General features: G+C 42.5%; 1 protein-coding gene across 1 annotated transcript in view; it reads left to right on the plus strand.

Moving 5' to 3' along the window:
• TMTC1 (transmembrane O-mannosyltransferase targeting cadherins 1) overlaps window positions 1-16,369 on the plus strand; it is a 147,395-nt gene that overhangs the window by 74,599 nt on the left and 56,427 nt on the right. Inside the window, exon 9 of the mRNA XM_076340758.1 lies at window positions 9,843-9,964. Coding sequence (XP_076196873.1) covers window positions 9,843-9,964 — 122 coding nt within the window. The remainder of the gene's footprint in view (window positions 1-9,842; window positions 9,965-16,369) is intronic.

The raw sequence follows: 16,369 nt of genomic DNA on the forward strand, positions 1-16,369 counted from the left end.
CAGCTGCAAGGAATGGACGTGGTCTGTCTTTCAGCTTTGCAACTAGGTAGATTACAAAAGTACCAGTGAAATGGATGAAGCACTCTCTTTTTGGTTGCCAAGCATGCCAGTTACAAGGCCAGAGAAATAATCTGTCTGATGCTTCAAATGGCCACTAGCGTAGCCAAGGGCCCATAGCACTGCCTTTCTGTGCTGGAAGAAATGGCGAGCACCTGGTGAACTGGAGAGAGAACAATTCTTGGCCTATCGTCAGGACGACAGTTATTTCTTTGACATGTCATAATAATTCAATGAGCGTGAAAGGAAAACCCTTCAGATGTTTGAAACGCCACTCTGCATGGCATTTTTAGGTCGCTGCTTAATTAGCAGTGCGATTAAAATGCAGCTTGTCCTGTAGCTGTGAACGTATGCGCAGAGCACATGATGGATCAAATTCCACTTTCTATGTGGTACCTGATATATGGAGGGCTGATAGTGGGAAAACTCATGTGTGTGCGATGGGGTAATTCAGAGCAAGGTGATCTGGAAAGCTAATTTGAAACAGTAGCTTTTGTACCTGACCAGTTTGGGGGAATTTATTTCACCTCATGCTGCTTGGCCCTCATCTTGCATTTATACTCATGACCAACGCTATGAAGGTACCTTATGGTGGTTCACGGCCCCTTCTACTTGTTCAGCAGGAACACGTAATGATGTGCAACAGTTTGCTCATGTCAGAGGAGGGAGTGCTACTTATGTTTCACATCAATTTAAAAAAAAAAAAAGTCTAGTGTCCTCTAGGATATATCTTTTTAAAGAACATGGTTTGCTGCTGTGTGTGACATGGCTACTTATGGTACAGGAAATTGTGATGATTTTCAGGTTATACTCATTACATGCAACTGAGAAATATATTATTATCCTGTTCTTTCATATGCTACAGTTGGTTCTTTTTTACTTCAGGTCTAATTTTAAGGTACTGCTGCTTCTACATTTTTCTGCATACTGCTTCTTAGCCAAGACAAGGCATTTTATACCAAATTATGACGACTTTAATTTGTGCTGTAATTGGCATCATATTGCCATTTATCTGGTGGTTTATATGTGTGAATATCATCTAAGCATATTCCTCAGTCACTCGCAGGCTATATTTCTTAGCTGATGATGTTTAATAACATCAAGGAGGGGAAGGCATTTGCATCTTCTCTTTGTGTGCTTGTTTCTGTTGTTTTTGCTAGCGCTCATTATGTGTATTCTGTCATGCTATTTACTTTGCCCTGTACTCCTGAGACCTTTGCCTCGTTTCCCAGGTTTGGTATTTCATTAATAAATCACAGCTTATGGACCTTTCTGGGGAACAATTGCCTCTTTATAATATTCTACAGTAGTATCAGCACAGCAAGAAAGTATGCCTAGCAAAATTTATATGCCACAACACTTCCAGAACAATACCTGCTTCAAAGGCACGGCAAGATGAATAAGGCTATTTATCGACGGAGTCTATCTGACGAGCTGGAAACCACAGTCATTTTCATGAAAGGTCCATTTAAAACAAATCCTGCTTTCATTTTCCTGAGGGCCCACTTGAATTCCTTCCACACAGACAGAAGGTCAGGACTGATGTTCTTAATCCTTAGCAGCGAGGTTTTTCTATGCTGCTTCTGTTGTTAATGTTTGCTGCGGGGAGAGAGTAATAAGCCAGAAAGACTCTGTTTAGTGAAAGCTGGAGGAAGGGAGGGAGCCCCTTGCGGGCACCCCTGCCTGCCTCGCTGGCCGCGTTTCTGCTCTGTCGAGTGCTGCAAGCGGATCAGCTGCGGGTCTCTGGTGGGGCTGGAAGAAACACGAAAGCCTTCCCGGGGTGCTTGCTGTGCCAGCCAACAAACAAGCAAAAGAAGAAACCTTCCTCAGTCTATCTGTATGCGATTGCCGTTCTGAATTAAAAAAGCAAACACAAGAACTATCAAAATACCTTTTGCATCGGATTTTTTTGTTCTTGGTAGATGTTTGAAATAACAGGTTTGGAGTGTGGTACTCTGAGTAAATACAGCCATAGCTGAAGTAGTTCTGATTTGGCTCACCATGAAGATACTCAGCATCTCGCCAAACAGGCTCTTAACTCCTGCAGGAGTTTGTCATGCTAGGTAGGTAGTTTCATAGGGGTTGCTTTTACAAAGATCGCATTGGTACATACTGCAAGCAGTGTGCATGTGTTTAAATTTTACCTTTTTTTCCCCCTCACCTTTTGGGTTTTTTTCCCCCATGTAGTGAAGCAGCCTGCAGTCACAGAATGAAAGGGAAGAGGGAAAAACAACCTCAAGGTCAAAAGCATTTTTCTAATTCCTGGAGCAATTTGTTGACTTTCCTATTTCCTCTTGGAATGTTCCACTTCTCTTTCAAAGATGTGTGTGCTCCTGCATCCTGCTCAAATCGGCTCGTCAAGCAGAATTAGAGGCTGCAGAGATTAAGGATTGGGAAAATGAGCTTATATTGTCAGGGAATTTCAGAAACCTGGATAAGAAAGACTGTAACCACACAGATGAATGGGTGGGTAGCTGAGGTCTACAGGGAAAAAGAAAATAGTAGATATGAAAATTTTACTTTAAGATACTAAAATAAAAAGTGAAATGTCAGTAGAATACACTTCTGTGCCCTTCTGTGGGTTATGGGATTGGGAAAGAACTACTTTCTGCTTTTATTCCATAATTGAGAGCCTGATTTCCAGAGTGTTTGAGCATCCACAGTTCCCATTGATGCAAACAGAGTTTTTAGGCACTTTCAGCATTCTGAAAAATAGGCTGTTTTACCTAATGGTACAGACCAGGACTTGCTTCCTTCTGGAAATGGAAAGTGAACAATCTCATTAGGGCGGTCTGAGATACGTGCCAAGGATTTCTCTTCTGATAATCCCAGGTTAGGAAGCCAATGATACTTTCAGGGGTTTTGATTCAGTTTCTGATGTGTGCATGTTTGCCTGTACGCCAGTTCCTGAATAGGTGCTGCTGCTGGTGAACTGGAAAGTAGTTTTTGTTGTTGCCGAATGCTGGAAACAGGATCAATGTGTCAGTTAATAAGCAGTAAGCAGTGATGGTCAAAATAGTATTATAAATCTCCATGGCTTTGGATTATCTGTGAAGTATAAAATTTGCTTAATTCTAGTGAGTAGTAACGGTGGGTGATTTTATTAGAACTAGATGATCACCAAGGAAAACTGAGCTATTTTAGGAAGACAGTGAGTTGCTAAGCCTGGCATTCAAGCAGCTGGCGCTACTGAAGATGCTGATTTTTTTTTTTTTTTTTTTTTTTGATGGGATGAGATGAAAGAATAAAACTGATAAATTGTAGTGATTACAGAATGTGTGGCTCTTTTTGTAGGAGCAAGCTGATTAAGCCTGGTGTCTGAGCCAGATTTGAAGCCGGGCAGTTACCTTTTCCTTACCAAATGTTTTGAGTTTTTCAGACCATCTGTTGACACCTGACTTTTGGCACTGTTCGCTCGGTTGCAGTGGCACAGGCAGCAGAGCGAAACAGCCACAGCTCCACAGTGCCCTCCTGTTTGGCCACAGAAGACAAAGATGTACATGTCCCATCCTGATTTCCGCTGGTGACCTAAAGGAGACCGTGCTGATGGTACATGGAGCATGGCACAGCTCTGCCATGGCCTGTCTGTGCCTGCACCAGTGAGGTGGGACTGGGGAGCACCCAGTGCCTGCTTCTGTGAGCTTTACATCAACAGATTTTTTTTCCTGTGAAGGAATGAATCCCTAGGGTTGATTCCTAATTAGCTTAAGTTTGCTTTTTATCACCTAATGCGTGAATGCAGAGTGAATTTGACATGCTTCTCCACCGTCCCTTTTATCTTTAATACCGTATATGTTGGAAGTGCAAGAGTAGATGTTTGCAGATCCTAACCTCTTGTCAGGTGAGATGCTGCCAGTGGTTTGGTGCAGGCTGGTGAGGAGTCATGTTGCCAAGCTGCTTGTGGCTTCACGAGCGACTGGTACAACAGGAATACATGAATTAAGTTTGTGTGCAGCCTGCAGTAAGGGCTTGCACAAATGGATGTTAGGAATAAACTGAAGAAGCGTAATACTCTGTCCGTGCTCTACAGACAGTCATGTAGCTTCTTTCAATCTCTGTGTCTCTTTTGATGGATAATGCACTTACCTCCTAGGCCTGCAAGCGTTTGAAAATGTGTAATAGCTTTCATTGCTTTTATACAGCCACGCACTACCAGCTTTCCTGGATACCAGCTTTTCTGCGCTTGCAGTCAGATGTTCCAAGGATAACATCTCACTGGCTGCAGTGGGCCATCCAGAGCTTGCTGGCAGAGAGTGATTTATGCTTTTGGTAGGAAGGAAGTCTTTACTCCATGGAGCTGTTGGTTCTAAATGGTGGAGAGGTGACACTTGCCTCATTCTCAAAATAAACTGCTAGAGGAAGAAATTAAACCCATTTGATTGCCACCTTCCCATCAAACAGGCAAGCATGTATAAGCACCTTCGGAAACATTCCAGGGTAGAACAGAACAGAATTGGCTTGAACTTGTTTGCCCAGCTGCTGTCTTCCCCGAGGTGCAACTTTGTCCAGCCGGGAGGAAGTTTGTCCTCATGGCTCCACTTTCCACCGCCTCAGCCCTTGGAGGTGCCAGGGGATGTGAACATAAGTCCTGCCATCACAGTGTGAGATTTAATGGATCTGGCACCTCAGACAGTGCTTTCTTAATGGGAAATATAGGGAATTTACAGTGGGCTTATGCAAGTCCATAGTTTATGACAGATATGTCGAAGTAATCTGTGTACCTCCTGTCATGCACTGTATAGTACCAAAAGAAGGGGGGGAAAACGACCACTACTCAGACTCCACAGTCAGGCGGGTACTATATGGTGACAGTTTATTATGAGAGCCAGAATCCTTAAGCAAGCATACAGGTTCACGAAATAGTAACACATAACACGACACAACTACATACACAGGGAGGGTAATACGACCTGTCGATAAGGATCAAGCCGATGGTCACAGACGGTTCGGGGATCTCAGTCCAGCTGAGAGGGAGCTCCAAGGAGCCTCCTCCAGTCCGCATCCTTTTGTGCTTTTGTTGCCGCATGGTCTCGGTAGATAAGCCCTTGGTTGGGTCTTGTCTTTTACTCAAATGTGCCGTCTTCTCCCCTTCCCTCTTATTTTAACAATGAGGAGCCGTAACTGCTAAATCACTAAACTAAGTGCTCAATATCACAAGTTGGTGTTACTTTATGCAGGCGAGGTCCTCCTTTCACTTCCCTGCCTTAGGTTTTCTCTCTCAGTGCATTCAAATGTGTTTCAGAGCCTGAGTCTTTAGGCCCTTGACATAAGTTTAGGCCTCAGGACTGTGAGAGGTGTGGCAGAGGCAGGCTGATCAAGGATGACAGTGTCCGAACAGGTGAGAGCTATGGAGCCTTCGCTCCATCCTGTCCCCCGTTTCTGCACAGTCATTGCTCCCTTGTGTCCAGCTGCATGGGGGCATGGGCATAAGTTTCACTAAGATTTGCGAGAGGTGTGGCAGAGGCAGACTTATCAAGCGAGGACATATTCAAGGATGACCGTGTCCAAACAGGCGAGAGCTATGGGGCCTTCGCTCCATCCTGTCCCCTGTTTCTGCACAGTTATTGCTCCCTTGTGTCCCGCTACATGGGGGCATGGGCATCACACCTCCTGCGCTTGTACTTTGTGGACTCTGGCTTGCAGAAGACTTGTGATTTAACAGTAGTCAGCAAATACTTATTTGTGGCTCAGGAATATGTCTTATATGTAATACAGGAAGATCTCTTTCAGTTGTAAATTCAAGACTTTCTTCCTTTTCCCCCAAATTGCCAAGGAAGCAATTTTTGAGATTTACTGCTATGTTGATGGTTTTTGGCCTTAGAGTGACTTTGCTATTTTGTTTGAGATAGCGTGACAATTTTTTGCCTTGCCTTTGGGAGAAGAAGTGGTGTTCTTTAATTCTTTGATAAGTCTATGAAAAGTAGCAGGTTAAAAAAATTCTTCTTTATTAGAGGTAGATGTGAATTTGAAATAAGGAATGCTGTTTTGATTTGATTCCTTTTGTTAAAGGCAAGCCGACTTCATTCTAAGGTTAATTCAAAGGTGCTTCCCACCCCCCCCACGCCCTCCCCCAAGACCTCTGTGACAGATAGGAGATAAGTTTTATATTTCCAAAAGAAAGCACTATCTTTAAGAGGAAAGGAGATGTCTCTCTGTAAAAGGAATGAAGTGATCTATAATTTCTAGTCCTAGCTTTTTTATTTGAAGGAAAAAGGAAGACAAACAAAACTGTCTACTATTCTTTAAAAACTTTTACTACTGCTCCGGGCACCTGGAAGATGCTGGTTCTGCCACCTTTAGCTCAGCTGTCTGTTAAGTGGACTCATATGACCAGAGTGGTTGTTAAACCAAATAAATGGTCGCAATATTTTTTTTTTCCCTCCTGAAAAATGTGACAAGCTACAGGTTGGTTTTTTTTTTTATTTTAAAAACACGTGGAGGGCATCACCTATGGCTTGTGTTGGATGGAAGATCCTGCTGTCCTCTGTTCCTGCAGCCCTACAGTACCAGTCCCTGACGTTCTTGCACCATTCTGTCCTGCTTGTCTACTCATTTATAAATCTATCAGCTCCTCCAGAGGAAGGGGGAATAAAAGGTGAATCTGCTAAGTAAATTTTGATAGGGAAAAAGATAAAGGAGAATATGTTGTCCTATGAGACTTGTGCTGATAGCTTTTAGCTGTCTAACATTATCACCTGTGGTGCACACAATCCTTTCAACACATCATGGTTACATTTCTGTCCTTTTTCTGTGTTTTCTGTGAGCTGCCTGGGTGAGCAGATGTTAGCCCTTGCTGGGAAGGCAGGGACAGATAGCTTTGCTGTGCCTCCAGCCCTCGCAAGGCTGGGATAGAAGAATGTGCAGCTCTCAGGTCAGGGCAAAGGCTGGTTTTGCTCAGTATCTAATCAGTCAGTAGAAACTATTTAGGGAAGTAAGAAATAAGATCTGGCTGTGAATAGGGTAACTTTTCCCTCCAGTATAAATTCCCAGCTATGAGCAGCCAGTGATTTAGGAATTGCTTGCACCAGAGGCCGCATCCAGACCATCTCATTAATGGTCACAGATGAGTTTCAGATGACCAGCAACCCCACCTGCTCGTCCTGCCCAGGGGCTCTCCCCAGCCTCTCCTCCTGGGCAGGACCCAGCCACAGGGCCAAGGTGTCAAATACACGAAGTGCCTGTACAAATTTTGGAAAAGTTAATGGCTGGGTAGAGGAGAGAAACCCAAACTGAGCTCTGGAGTGAATGCAGCATGAACTCAGCAGTTTGACCTGCCGGCTCGCAGGCAGGACCACGCATAACACAAAATCAGCCAAAGCCTGGCCTTCAAGGACCAGCTCTTCACAAAAGCCTCTGCCTGAACCGAATGCTTTAAAAAGGGCGCTGCCAGATATTTCTTGTTTCAGAAATAAGTAGCAGCGTGGAGGGCTCTGCTGCTCCGTGAGGCTGGTTTGTGAGTGCTGGGCTCCTGTCTCTGAGCCCTGCCCAAGGGACTGAGCTGGCAGCCCTCAATGGCATTAGTCTAGAGCTGTGACTTGCTGTGGAGGGAGAAAGGGCACACAATACCATATTCTCCTTCAGCTGAGCTAATTCCCACATTTTCCTCTTTCCCATTTGATGTACAGGCTTTATTTGTCTTTCTCCAGCATTCAGTTTCCTTTGCTTATTTGCAGTTCTGCAGCCTCGAATAACACTGTGTCCTTCCTAGAGATGTTAACTAGGGGTTGCTTTCCCAATTATTGATTCAACAAACAACAACTAGAGAAATATTTGATAGCTGGTTCATTTGAAAGCAAGAGCGTACCTTGGGGACAGAGAATATTTTATGCATTAGCAGTGCACTCCCTTTGACCCAACATGCCTTCTTGTGCCTCTGGGTCTTTGTTGTCAAACCCCTGGGGTAGAGTGGTGGCAGTAAATGGGCACCATGATTAGGCCAGACAAGGTTGGAAGGGAAGAGAGTGTCAAATGGCAGGAGAGAAATGGAGTATATGTCCTGAGCTGGATGGGAGGGAAGTTGAAGTTGAGCTAGGAATGATAATTTGCATTCAGAGTTGAGAAATCATTTTTAATCCTTTTTTTTTTTCCCTATTCAATTTTCTATTGTAACTACAAGCCAAAATGACCATTACCGGGCACCTCTGCTCATCAGCTTTATGGATTGGTGCCAGCTTCAGCTCTGGGAATAATGTATTTTAGGTGCTGTTGTGACTGCAAGAGGGCACTAACAATTGTGATTCAACGCACTGAAAAAGTAGATAATAGAAGCGGATAACTGTGGTGCTGTTTAAAGTAGATATTGATAAAGAAGTCTGGAGACGTGAATTCTTCTCCCCTCTCTGCCTCGTGTTTCCTCTTTGAGCTAGGGGAAGCCAGTGCACTTTTTTGTGATCCTGTGGTTCAGCTCTTCTAAAGCGACATCAGAACATCCTAACATGTACCCTTGCATTTGGTACCCACAGAAAATGTTCATTGTCTTTCCCACGCAATAGGATGACTATATTTTAATACTGGGACTTCTGAATTTCAACCACTTTTCTGCTGTACAGTCTGTAGCTGTGCAAAAGCAAGACAGGTTGTACTGCTCAGCCCTGCATCATTGATTGAGCTCCGTTCCTCTACTCAAAAATCTTGTTCAATGTTTCTAAATTTAGATCCCTCGAGTAAAGGGAAGTCAATTTGCTCTCTGAAGTTGAGAAATTGCCCACAACAATTAGGAAGTGCTACAACCATTAAGTGATTCTGATTGCATCTGTTCCTAAGTATGACAAAGCTTCTTCCAATGGCTGCAGAAGCAGCAGTATCGCAGGGCAGGAAAGCACAGATGTCTGCCTGGGTGATTTAACAGACCTAATGCTACACTTCTGTTAGCCTGATGTCATCCTTTGAGATCATCAACAGAAAGCATGAGCTGATTCACCCTCTTGGGGTGGAGCTAAATCTGAAACTCAATTTGCCCGAGGAGGCTTGGGTCTCTCTGTGGCAGGAACGGCGGCTGCTGCTGATCACGGCGTCCTGAGACACTTGTGTCGGCTGTGCAGATCACAGTTGTTTTGAACTGCGTGTGGCAATTCTATTTCTCCTCGAAGAGCGAGCCAACACTAAAGTGAGCTCAAGTGAAGGGCATTAACTGAGCTCAAGTGAAAGACATTAATTTTAACATATAGCATGTCTCAAATTTCCAACTCTGTATGAGTATGGAGACCTCATGTGCAAAAGTATCATTTCAAGTTTAGATATTGTCTCAAAAGGGATAAAATGACTGCATTAATGTGCCATTTGGGGCTAGTTTTCTCTACACAAAATGTGACTGACTGAACAGCTTTTTCTCGGTTGTAAACATTTAGGATTGAACACAGCAGTCTGTGTGTATGTGATATGCATTTTGTATTTACATACAGCCACACTGTGGTAGACATGGTAATATATACGTTCACACTATTCTATACTTACGTATTACCAATATGGGGTATATTTTAAGTACTATCTATGCCATCTCAAGAGAGCTGCATACAATAGATCTGACCTTGGAAAAGATACTAAGGGTAATAATGCACACTGTGGTTAGTGTTTGTGCACTTTCTGGGCGTATCAGAAGCACAAGCAGTACATAAAATATGGAAGGACAGTGTCTTGGAATAATTTCTTTTAAATGCAAAACATATCAAATGTTAATCTAAGTTGCCTTTTTTATGAATAAGAATCTCAAAAGGAAAGGGGAAAGTTAGTGGTGAATTAAGTTGGATTTTTTTAGTTGATATTTGTTTAATTTTGTGTTATTGCAGAAACTGGAACACAAAGAAGTTTTGGTTGGCTTGTTGTTCCTGGTTTTCCCATTCATCCCAGCCAGCAACCTCTTCTTCAGGGTGGGATTTGTGGTGGCAGAGCGAGTCCTTTACATGCCGAGGTAACTATTGCAATTGAATTCCTTTCTAATGAGACCACCATGCCATTTTCTAAAAGCAGGCATGGTTACTTCTTCCCTTTTACAATACTTCAAACATTATATTGCTAGTCAGTGTGTTCTCTGCCTTTGAGTTTTGGCTTGATAGCGTGAGAGATTTTATAGTCTGTTGAGAGCAGATTGCTTGGCAGGAGCAAAGCTACCCAAAATCCTTTCCTTTTTTTTTTTTAACACAGAATTTTTTTTTTGGTGTGCTTGAAACAGCTCAATACAGTGATGAGGTGGTGTTTTTTGAGGATTGACCACCAAGACTCTTTCTCTTGGTAGCGTTATCAACTTATTTTATCCACTGTCTTTACCCTAAGGACAGGTATACCTATCTGAAAAGTTAACCTGTCATATTTTTATTGTGGTAATGCTCAGCTTTCCCACTTCATTAGGTGGTCAGTAAAAACAAAAGTAACAGTATCGCTGTCTTAAAAGGCTGCTGGCTTCAGTTGTGGAATATGCACATGACCTCCTGCCTGTATGCTATTGACTGCATACGCATCTAGGAGTGGAGCATTTGCAGTTGTTGAAGAGGGTAAGGAAAATCCAGCCACTCCTCCATCCCTTCAGCCTCTGCCCTGGGATTTCCCTCAGCTTCCAGCCTCTAACAATTGTCACTTCAGCAGTCTGGGTGCTTCCGATTGCATTTACTCAAGGACAACTTTGAGGTGTTAATTCTGACATTTCCACAGTATCCAGACCATAGGCCGCAGTGGCAAAGGACATTCATCCAAGATGCACCAGACCATTGACCATTTCACAGAATCACAGACTGGTTGAGGTTGAAAGGGACCTCTGGAGGTCATCTGGTCTAAATCCCCTGCTCAAGCAGGGCCACCTAGAGCTAGTTGCCTGGGACCATATCCAGATGGCTTTTGAATAGCCCCAAGGTGGAGACTCCACAACCTCTCTGGGCAACCTGTGCCAGTGCAGTTTGTTCCAGCCATGAGCATAAATGGTCATTCTTGGATGCTGCAAGTCAGAAAGCCCAATTCTACTCTTGGGTGCAAAGGGTCACCATCTGTTATCTCTAACGGGAACTGCCGTTGTGGAGCTGTCGACAAAGCACAAGTCCTCAGTTGCACTCTGGATTACTTTGTGATAACTGAAACGATAGTTTTATTCCACAAAGTGTTTAAATTGTATTCCTCAGAAAATGTGGATCCAAAAATCCCAAGAAAAATCCTTACAGGTGGTCTTTTGCAAAGCCGTGTGTATATTCTGATGGTCATTTGTACTAACACAAAAGGGCTGCTCACTGGTGTAAAACTTAGGCTGTGTAGAAGCTGTTGCATTTATTACAAGCTGCTTATGCAGTTAGGCTATATCTCTGTGCTCTGCTATATACTGACTTACTTTTTGGGTCATATCGTGCTGACTTTATTCACATCACTAACCCTGCTTTTGTTTGCTGAGAGTATACCTGGAAGTATAGTGAGTGAAAGTTGTCCCTCGGAGTTATTTTGCAAATAAATGATACCCTCAACTAATGGATCTTGCATCATATCAAATTAACTTGGAAATCAGATTGCTTTAAATTCATGTAACAGAAAATGAGGAAACACATGAAAGCGCAAAGCTATTATGGAAACAGTCAGCTGAACACAGGGCTGTGTTGAGTGCTTGCATTTCTGAATCTCAAAAGAACAACTGCGGAAAATACTTCAGCCGTCAGCAGTTCCTCGTCCTCCTCCAGATGAGACTGCTGATATAATGAGAGGAGGGGCAATGAAGAAGAAAAAAGGGATATGTTTGTGCAGAGAAAATTAATCAGCGTTAACATGTGTGCATGTAGTTTGTATAATGCTTTTCATCTCCCTGAGGGCTTTGTAAATATATGACCTACAAAGTAGGTAATTGATAGTTGCTGCTTTTTTCAGGCAGGAAAACTGAGGCAGAAGGATTAAATGATTTCTCTGGAGTAAGTCTGTGTCAGAGTCCCTGGATCTCGTACTTTGCTCAGATCACTCATGTCCTGCTTTGCAATATTTGTTTTTTTGCTCTTACCCCAGGCTGGCAGGCAGCTGGCATGAAAAGGGAAGGCAAACCCTGGCAGTTTGTGGGAAAGGTGGGCAGTTTCCAGCCAAAGGATCTGGAGAGAGCTGAGCTCTTGGCTCCAAGTTACCAAGAAATGAGCTCTCTTACATCCTCCGGGTGCAAAATGGCATGAGTGGTGAGGGGGACTTCTGCGAACATTCATGACTATGGCAGAACAAAAATAACGTGGGTTGGTTTGGGGTTTTTTTCCCCCTTGGGAGCGTGGCAGTTTAATAACGATGGCTTTAGGTAGGGCTCGCATTCTTTATTTAGAACAGCCTTTAGCAGTTTTCTTATGTTACAAAAGCCCTTGAAAAGGGCTTTTCCTATACTTTGCCATTTCTTCTCTAAAACTCAGTTAGCAAGTCAGAGGTTGTCGTTCAGCTTTATTTAGACAAAAGTCCTCAATCAGATGGAGAGAACTCAGTGATCTATGTTTTTGGGCTTATGCTGGAAGGTGCTCTTCTGTTTCGATTAATAGCCTTTTATTAATATTTATGGATGTGACAGTTGCATATGTGTGTCACAGCCTGAAGTCCTAATTCAGTGTTGCTCAGTAGTTACCTGGGCAAAATGTCAAGCATTTTCTTTTCAATAAAAGTTAAGTAAGGACCCAAGGATTTATGTAAAAAATGTTGTAAATAGAAAGGAACAAGGAATAAGCCTTTTGCTCAATGTCTAATTATATGGCTGGGCCTTGCCTTCTGGGGATTGATGGGTATTTGGAACAATTCCTCTTCTGTTTGCAGCCGTGCCTCAGGGGAGAGAGATACAAGCTAAGTCAAAATGGTTCAATGTTTTCTTTAATTGGCTTTAGCGAAACAGAAATATTTGGAGAAAATATTTCTGGTATTTAATTTTCATTTGAGGGTTACAAGCACTTATTTTTTAAACCAGGAATTCTTAATAGTGTTACTTGAGCCTGAAAAACTTCATAGGAAAACAATTTATTGTCTTTCAACTTTTAATTTTAATTTTGTTGTTGTTTTCTTATCCTTAAGAGGGGAAAACTTGTTTTCAGGAGGGCTAGGGGTGTGAAACAGAAATCTTGAGAGTGGTGGACAGGATACAACTCTATAGGCCACAGTTTTCCAAAGAGGCATAGCAGTAAATAGCTGGATCAGTGAAAGATGTAAACCACTGCTGGTTTTTCCCTCTTCAAAATGTAGATGTAATTATGCTTACTGCGTACCTGCTAATGCTGCTCAGAAGACCACAGACAGCCTGACTGTTTGAAAATCCAGAACAACTATGTGCATCCAGTTATTCTGAGCCGTGAGCAATTTGTCTGTACTTAAGCAGGAGCACTAGCTCTTCTTCTGTGTTGCCCTTCACCATGCAGAAACTAGAGAGGCAACGCAAACTCTTGGGCCATCCAGGAGCTGCCTGCCCTAATGACATACCAGCAGAGCTGGGCTTGCTCTCACCTCATGGGATCGGACCTTTCCTACCAGAGCAATTTCTACGTTTTCCTTATCTTTCACTGCTACCCCGATAGCAGTGGCTTCTGGCTGGGCTGCTATATCATAGCTGGACAACTTAAGCTGTTTTCACAACCTCATATGAACCAACAAATCGACCAAAATATTGCTACATGGCTTATGTCCAATTTGCTGAAAGCAATAGGCAATCCAGTGGTACCTGCACCATTTCTACGGCAACTCATTTGTGGTGGATATTGCAATGAGCGGGTTGCAGAGTGCACAGTTACTCTTCCCCAGCACAGGCAATTATGGGTTGCTGTTGTTTTTTTCACCAGCTCCTCACTGTATCAATAGCTGATGTTGCAACCCTAATTGTTAATACTAGAAGATGAGATCACTGCTATATACAGGATGGCATTTGCTTCAGTGTCTCTCTCAAAATGTGCAAGAAAGCCAGCATCCAGAAAAATGTGCGCTTGTATTTTTCACGAACTTAACACATCATGTTAAAGCTTTCCCCGTGCCACAGCAAAACAGGGATCATATGAATTTTTGCCTTTGCATAGAGCATGTTTTTGATTCTTTGTGCTCATGCATTCGTTCCAATTAGTGTAATTCCATACATTATTAACTTTTGTAATAGGGGGAAAAAAAAAAAGAACCTGGTAGGTAGCAGAATCATCTGTAATTTTTATGAACCTGAACATCCCTGAGCAGAAGTCTCCTTTTCTTACAAGGCAGCCACCTGAGGATGGGACTTACTGGTGCTTCTCTTCTCTGGGAGCATGTTATGCACTCCACATTATCTTCATTTTCTTAAAGACCAGTTGTGTGATGGGGTGGTGCTGTATTTTCAGTTTCCTTTGCCACCCCTTTCTTTAACGTTATTTGAAGCTACAAGTTCACCAGGAGCTGAATTCCTGTTTACCTATTCAGAATTCCTTCAGTATTAGATCAGATCCTGTAAGGGATCATCTGGTTTACAAAAGAAGCTTCTCTTTTCAATTGGAGTCAAACCCGACCCCAGCGAAATCAGCAGTGAAAGTTCCATTGACTCCATGGAGCCAGTTTATCTGCTTTCCGATCTCAATTCAGCAACGTAATTAAGCTTTTTGCCTGCTTTCAAGTTAAGTCCACAATTCATTTGGGATTCGGATCTGGAATCCAAGTTACACCTGTTTCATTTAGTTAAAACCCCCATGATTTCAATGCCTTACTCTATTGCTGCTGTTCCTGCAAGGGCCGTGGAGCAGCCAAAGTTCAGAAGGAGTGAACTGGATTATATTCCCTGTAGTTCAGCCACGGACCTGAGGGCGCTGGGAGGGGACTGGGAGGGCATTATGTGACGGCAGCGAGCCAGACCCCAGCCCCAGCCTGGTCCCTCTTTACCGTGAGGGGTGCCTGTCCCTGCTCCAGGGCATCGATTCGAGCAGTGGTCTGCAAAATGGCTTGTGGCTGGACATGAGGAGGTTGGGACCTCGGCTGAGGCAAGCCACACTCCAGTTCCACTTCCCCATCTATTAAATGGGGATAATAACTCCACTCTGCCCTTCGGAAGGGGGCAGAGGGAGTTCTCATTAATTAGTGAGAACTAACTGCTTGTAGAAAGGCTAAACGCTGCAAGCAGCTACCTTTCAGATGCGTATCCAAACTTAAGCTCCGAGCTTTTGAAGGCTTGCCCACCCCTGTTAAGCACTTTAAGGAGAAATCAAAGCAGCCATCCTCTGTTAATGCAGGCAAGAAATGCTGAGTTGCTAGTGCCATATATTTTGGCAAAAGGCAGTAAAGACGTAGGAATAAAAGCTGAAATGATTCTGCAAAGCTGAAAAAGATTAGCTCATGGCGCGTTTGGTCTAGACTGCAGTCTTGCGTTATTTTAACTAAATTTAAAACATGCTTTTGAGAAACGTTGCATTTTGGCCATGTACAATCAATTCAGGAAAAAGCTAAATTTGTGTCGAGTATGAGCATTAATGGCTATACTGGAAAGATTTTTGGTTTCGTTGTGATATATTAGGTTAAAGGAAAACCTTCAAATGCATTTATTCTGCTCTTGAAAATAATACAGATATGTAAGGATACTGCTTTTTAAAAATAGTAATAAATTAAGTTAATGTCATCTTGTGGAAATAATCTACTTGGTCATGTTGGTTTAAAGAGGAATTCTTATTTACAAGGGAATACGGTGCCCTTATGAAGATACCTTGTGAAATTTAATAGAAAAGACTTTCCTGCATGAAGTTTTTAGAGACTTGCGATGGAATTGAATGGGAAATTATGTCCCTACTATAGAATTCCAGAAGTTCTTACAGTATTTTAATTAAAACTGTAGCATACAGACCCTTCCCAGTAAAGTATATAAGATTTAGGGAAATTTCTGTGGAATCCCCATGGAATTATGTTGGATTTTTCATTTATAAAATGTTTTCTTTCCATAATGCATATAGTAATCAAAAGCCTGAAAAGTTTCTGTATTACCTGTAAATATTTCAGATAGGAATCTGTTGGAAGTGGAATCTTGGACTCAAACACTCTAATGAAGTGAATTTTTTAATCACGTGACTTATTGGAAGGAAGGAAAGGGAAATGTGTCCAAATGTTAAATAGCCATTCAAAGGTTAGCGAAATTATTAATTTCTGGTCCATATTTTCTCTCTAATAAGGAAAGTAAGAGTTCCTGCATTTTCTCTAATTACATCATGTTCTGACTAGAGGACCACATTGCTGGTGGAGGTAAATCATTTTGATGACTTAGCCGATCATGTCTAAGTGTCTTTAATATAGGCCTGCATAGCTTTTAATTTAGAGCCAAGGACAAAGTCTAACACTAACTCATAAGGTACCTTTCCAAATTCGATGTATTCTGCCAGTATTTATCGTTCTCTATGTCTTTGTATTA

This window comes from Aptenodytes patagonicus, chromosome 1 (genome assembly GCF_965638725.1).
Source record: "Aptenodytes patagonicus chromosome 1, bAptPat1.pri.cur, whole genome shotgun sequence".
Classification (NCBI taxonomy): domain Eukaryota; kingdom Metazoa; phylum Chordata; class Aves; order Sphenisciformes; family Spheniscidae; genus Aptenodytes; species Aptenodytes patagonicus.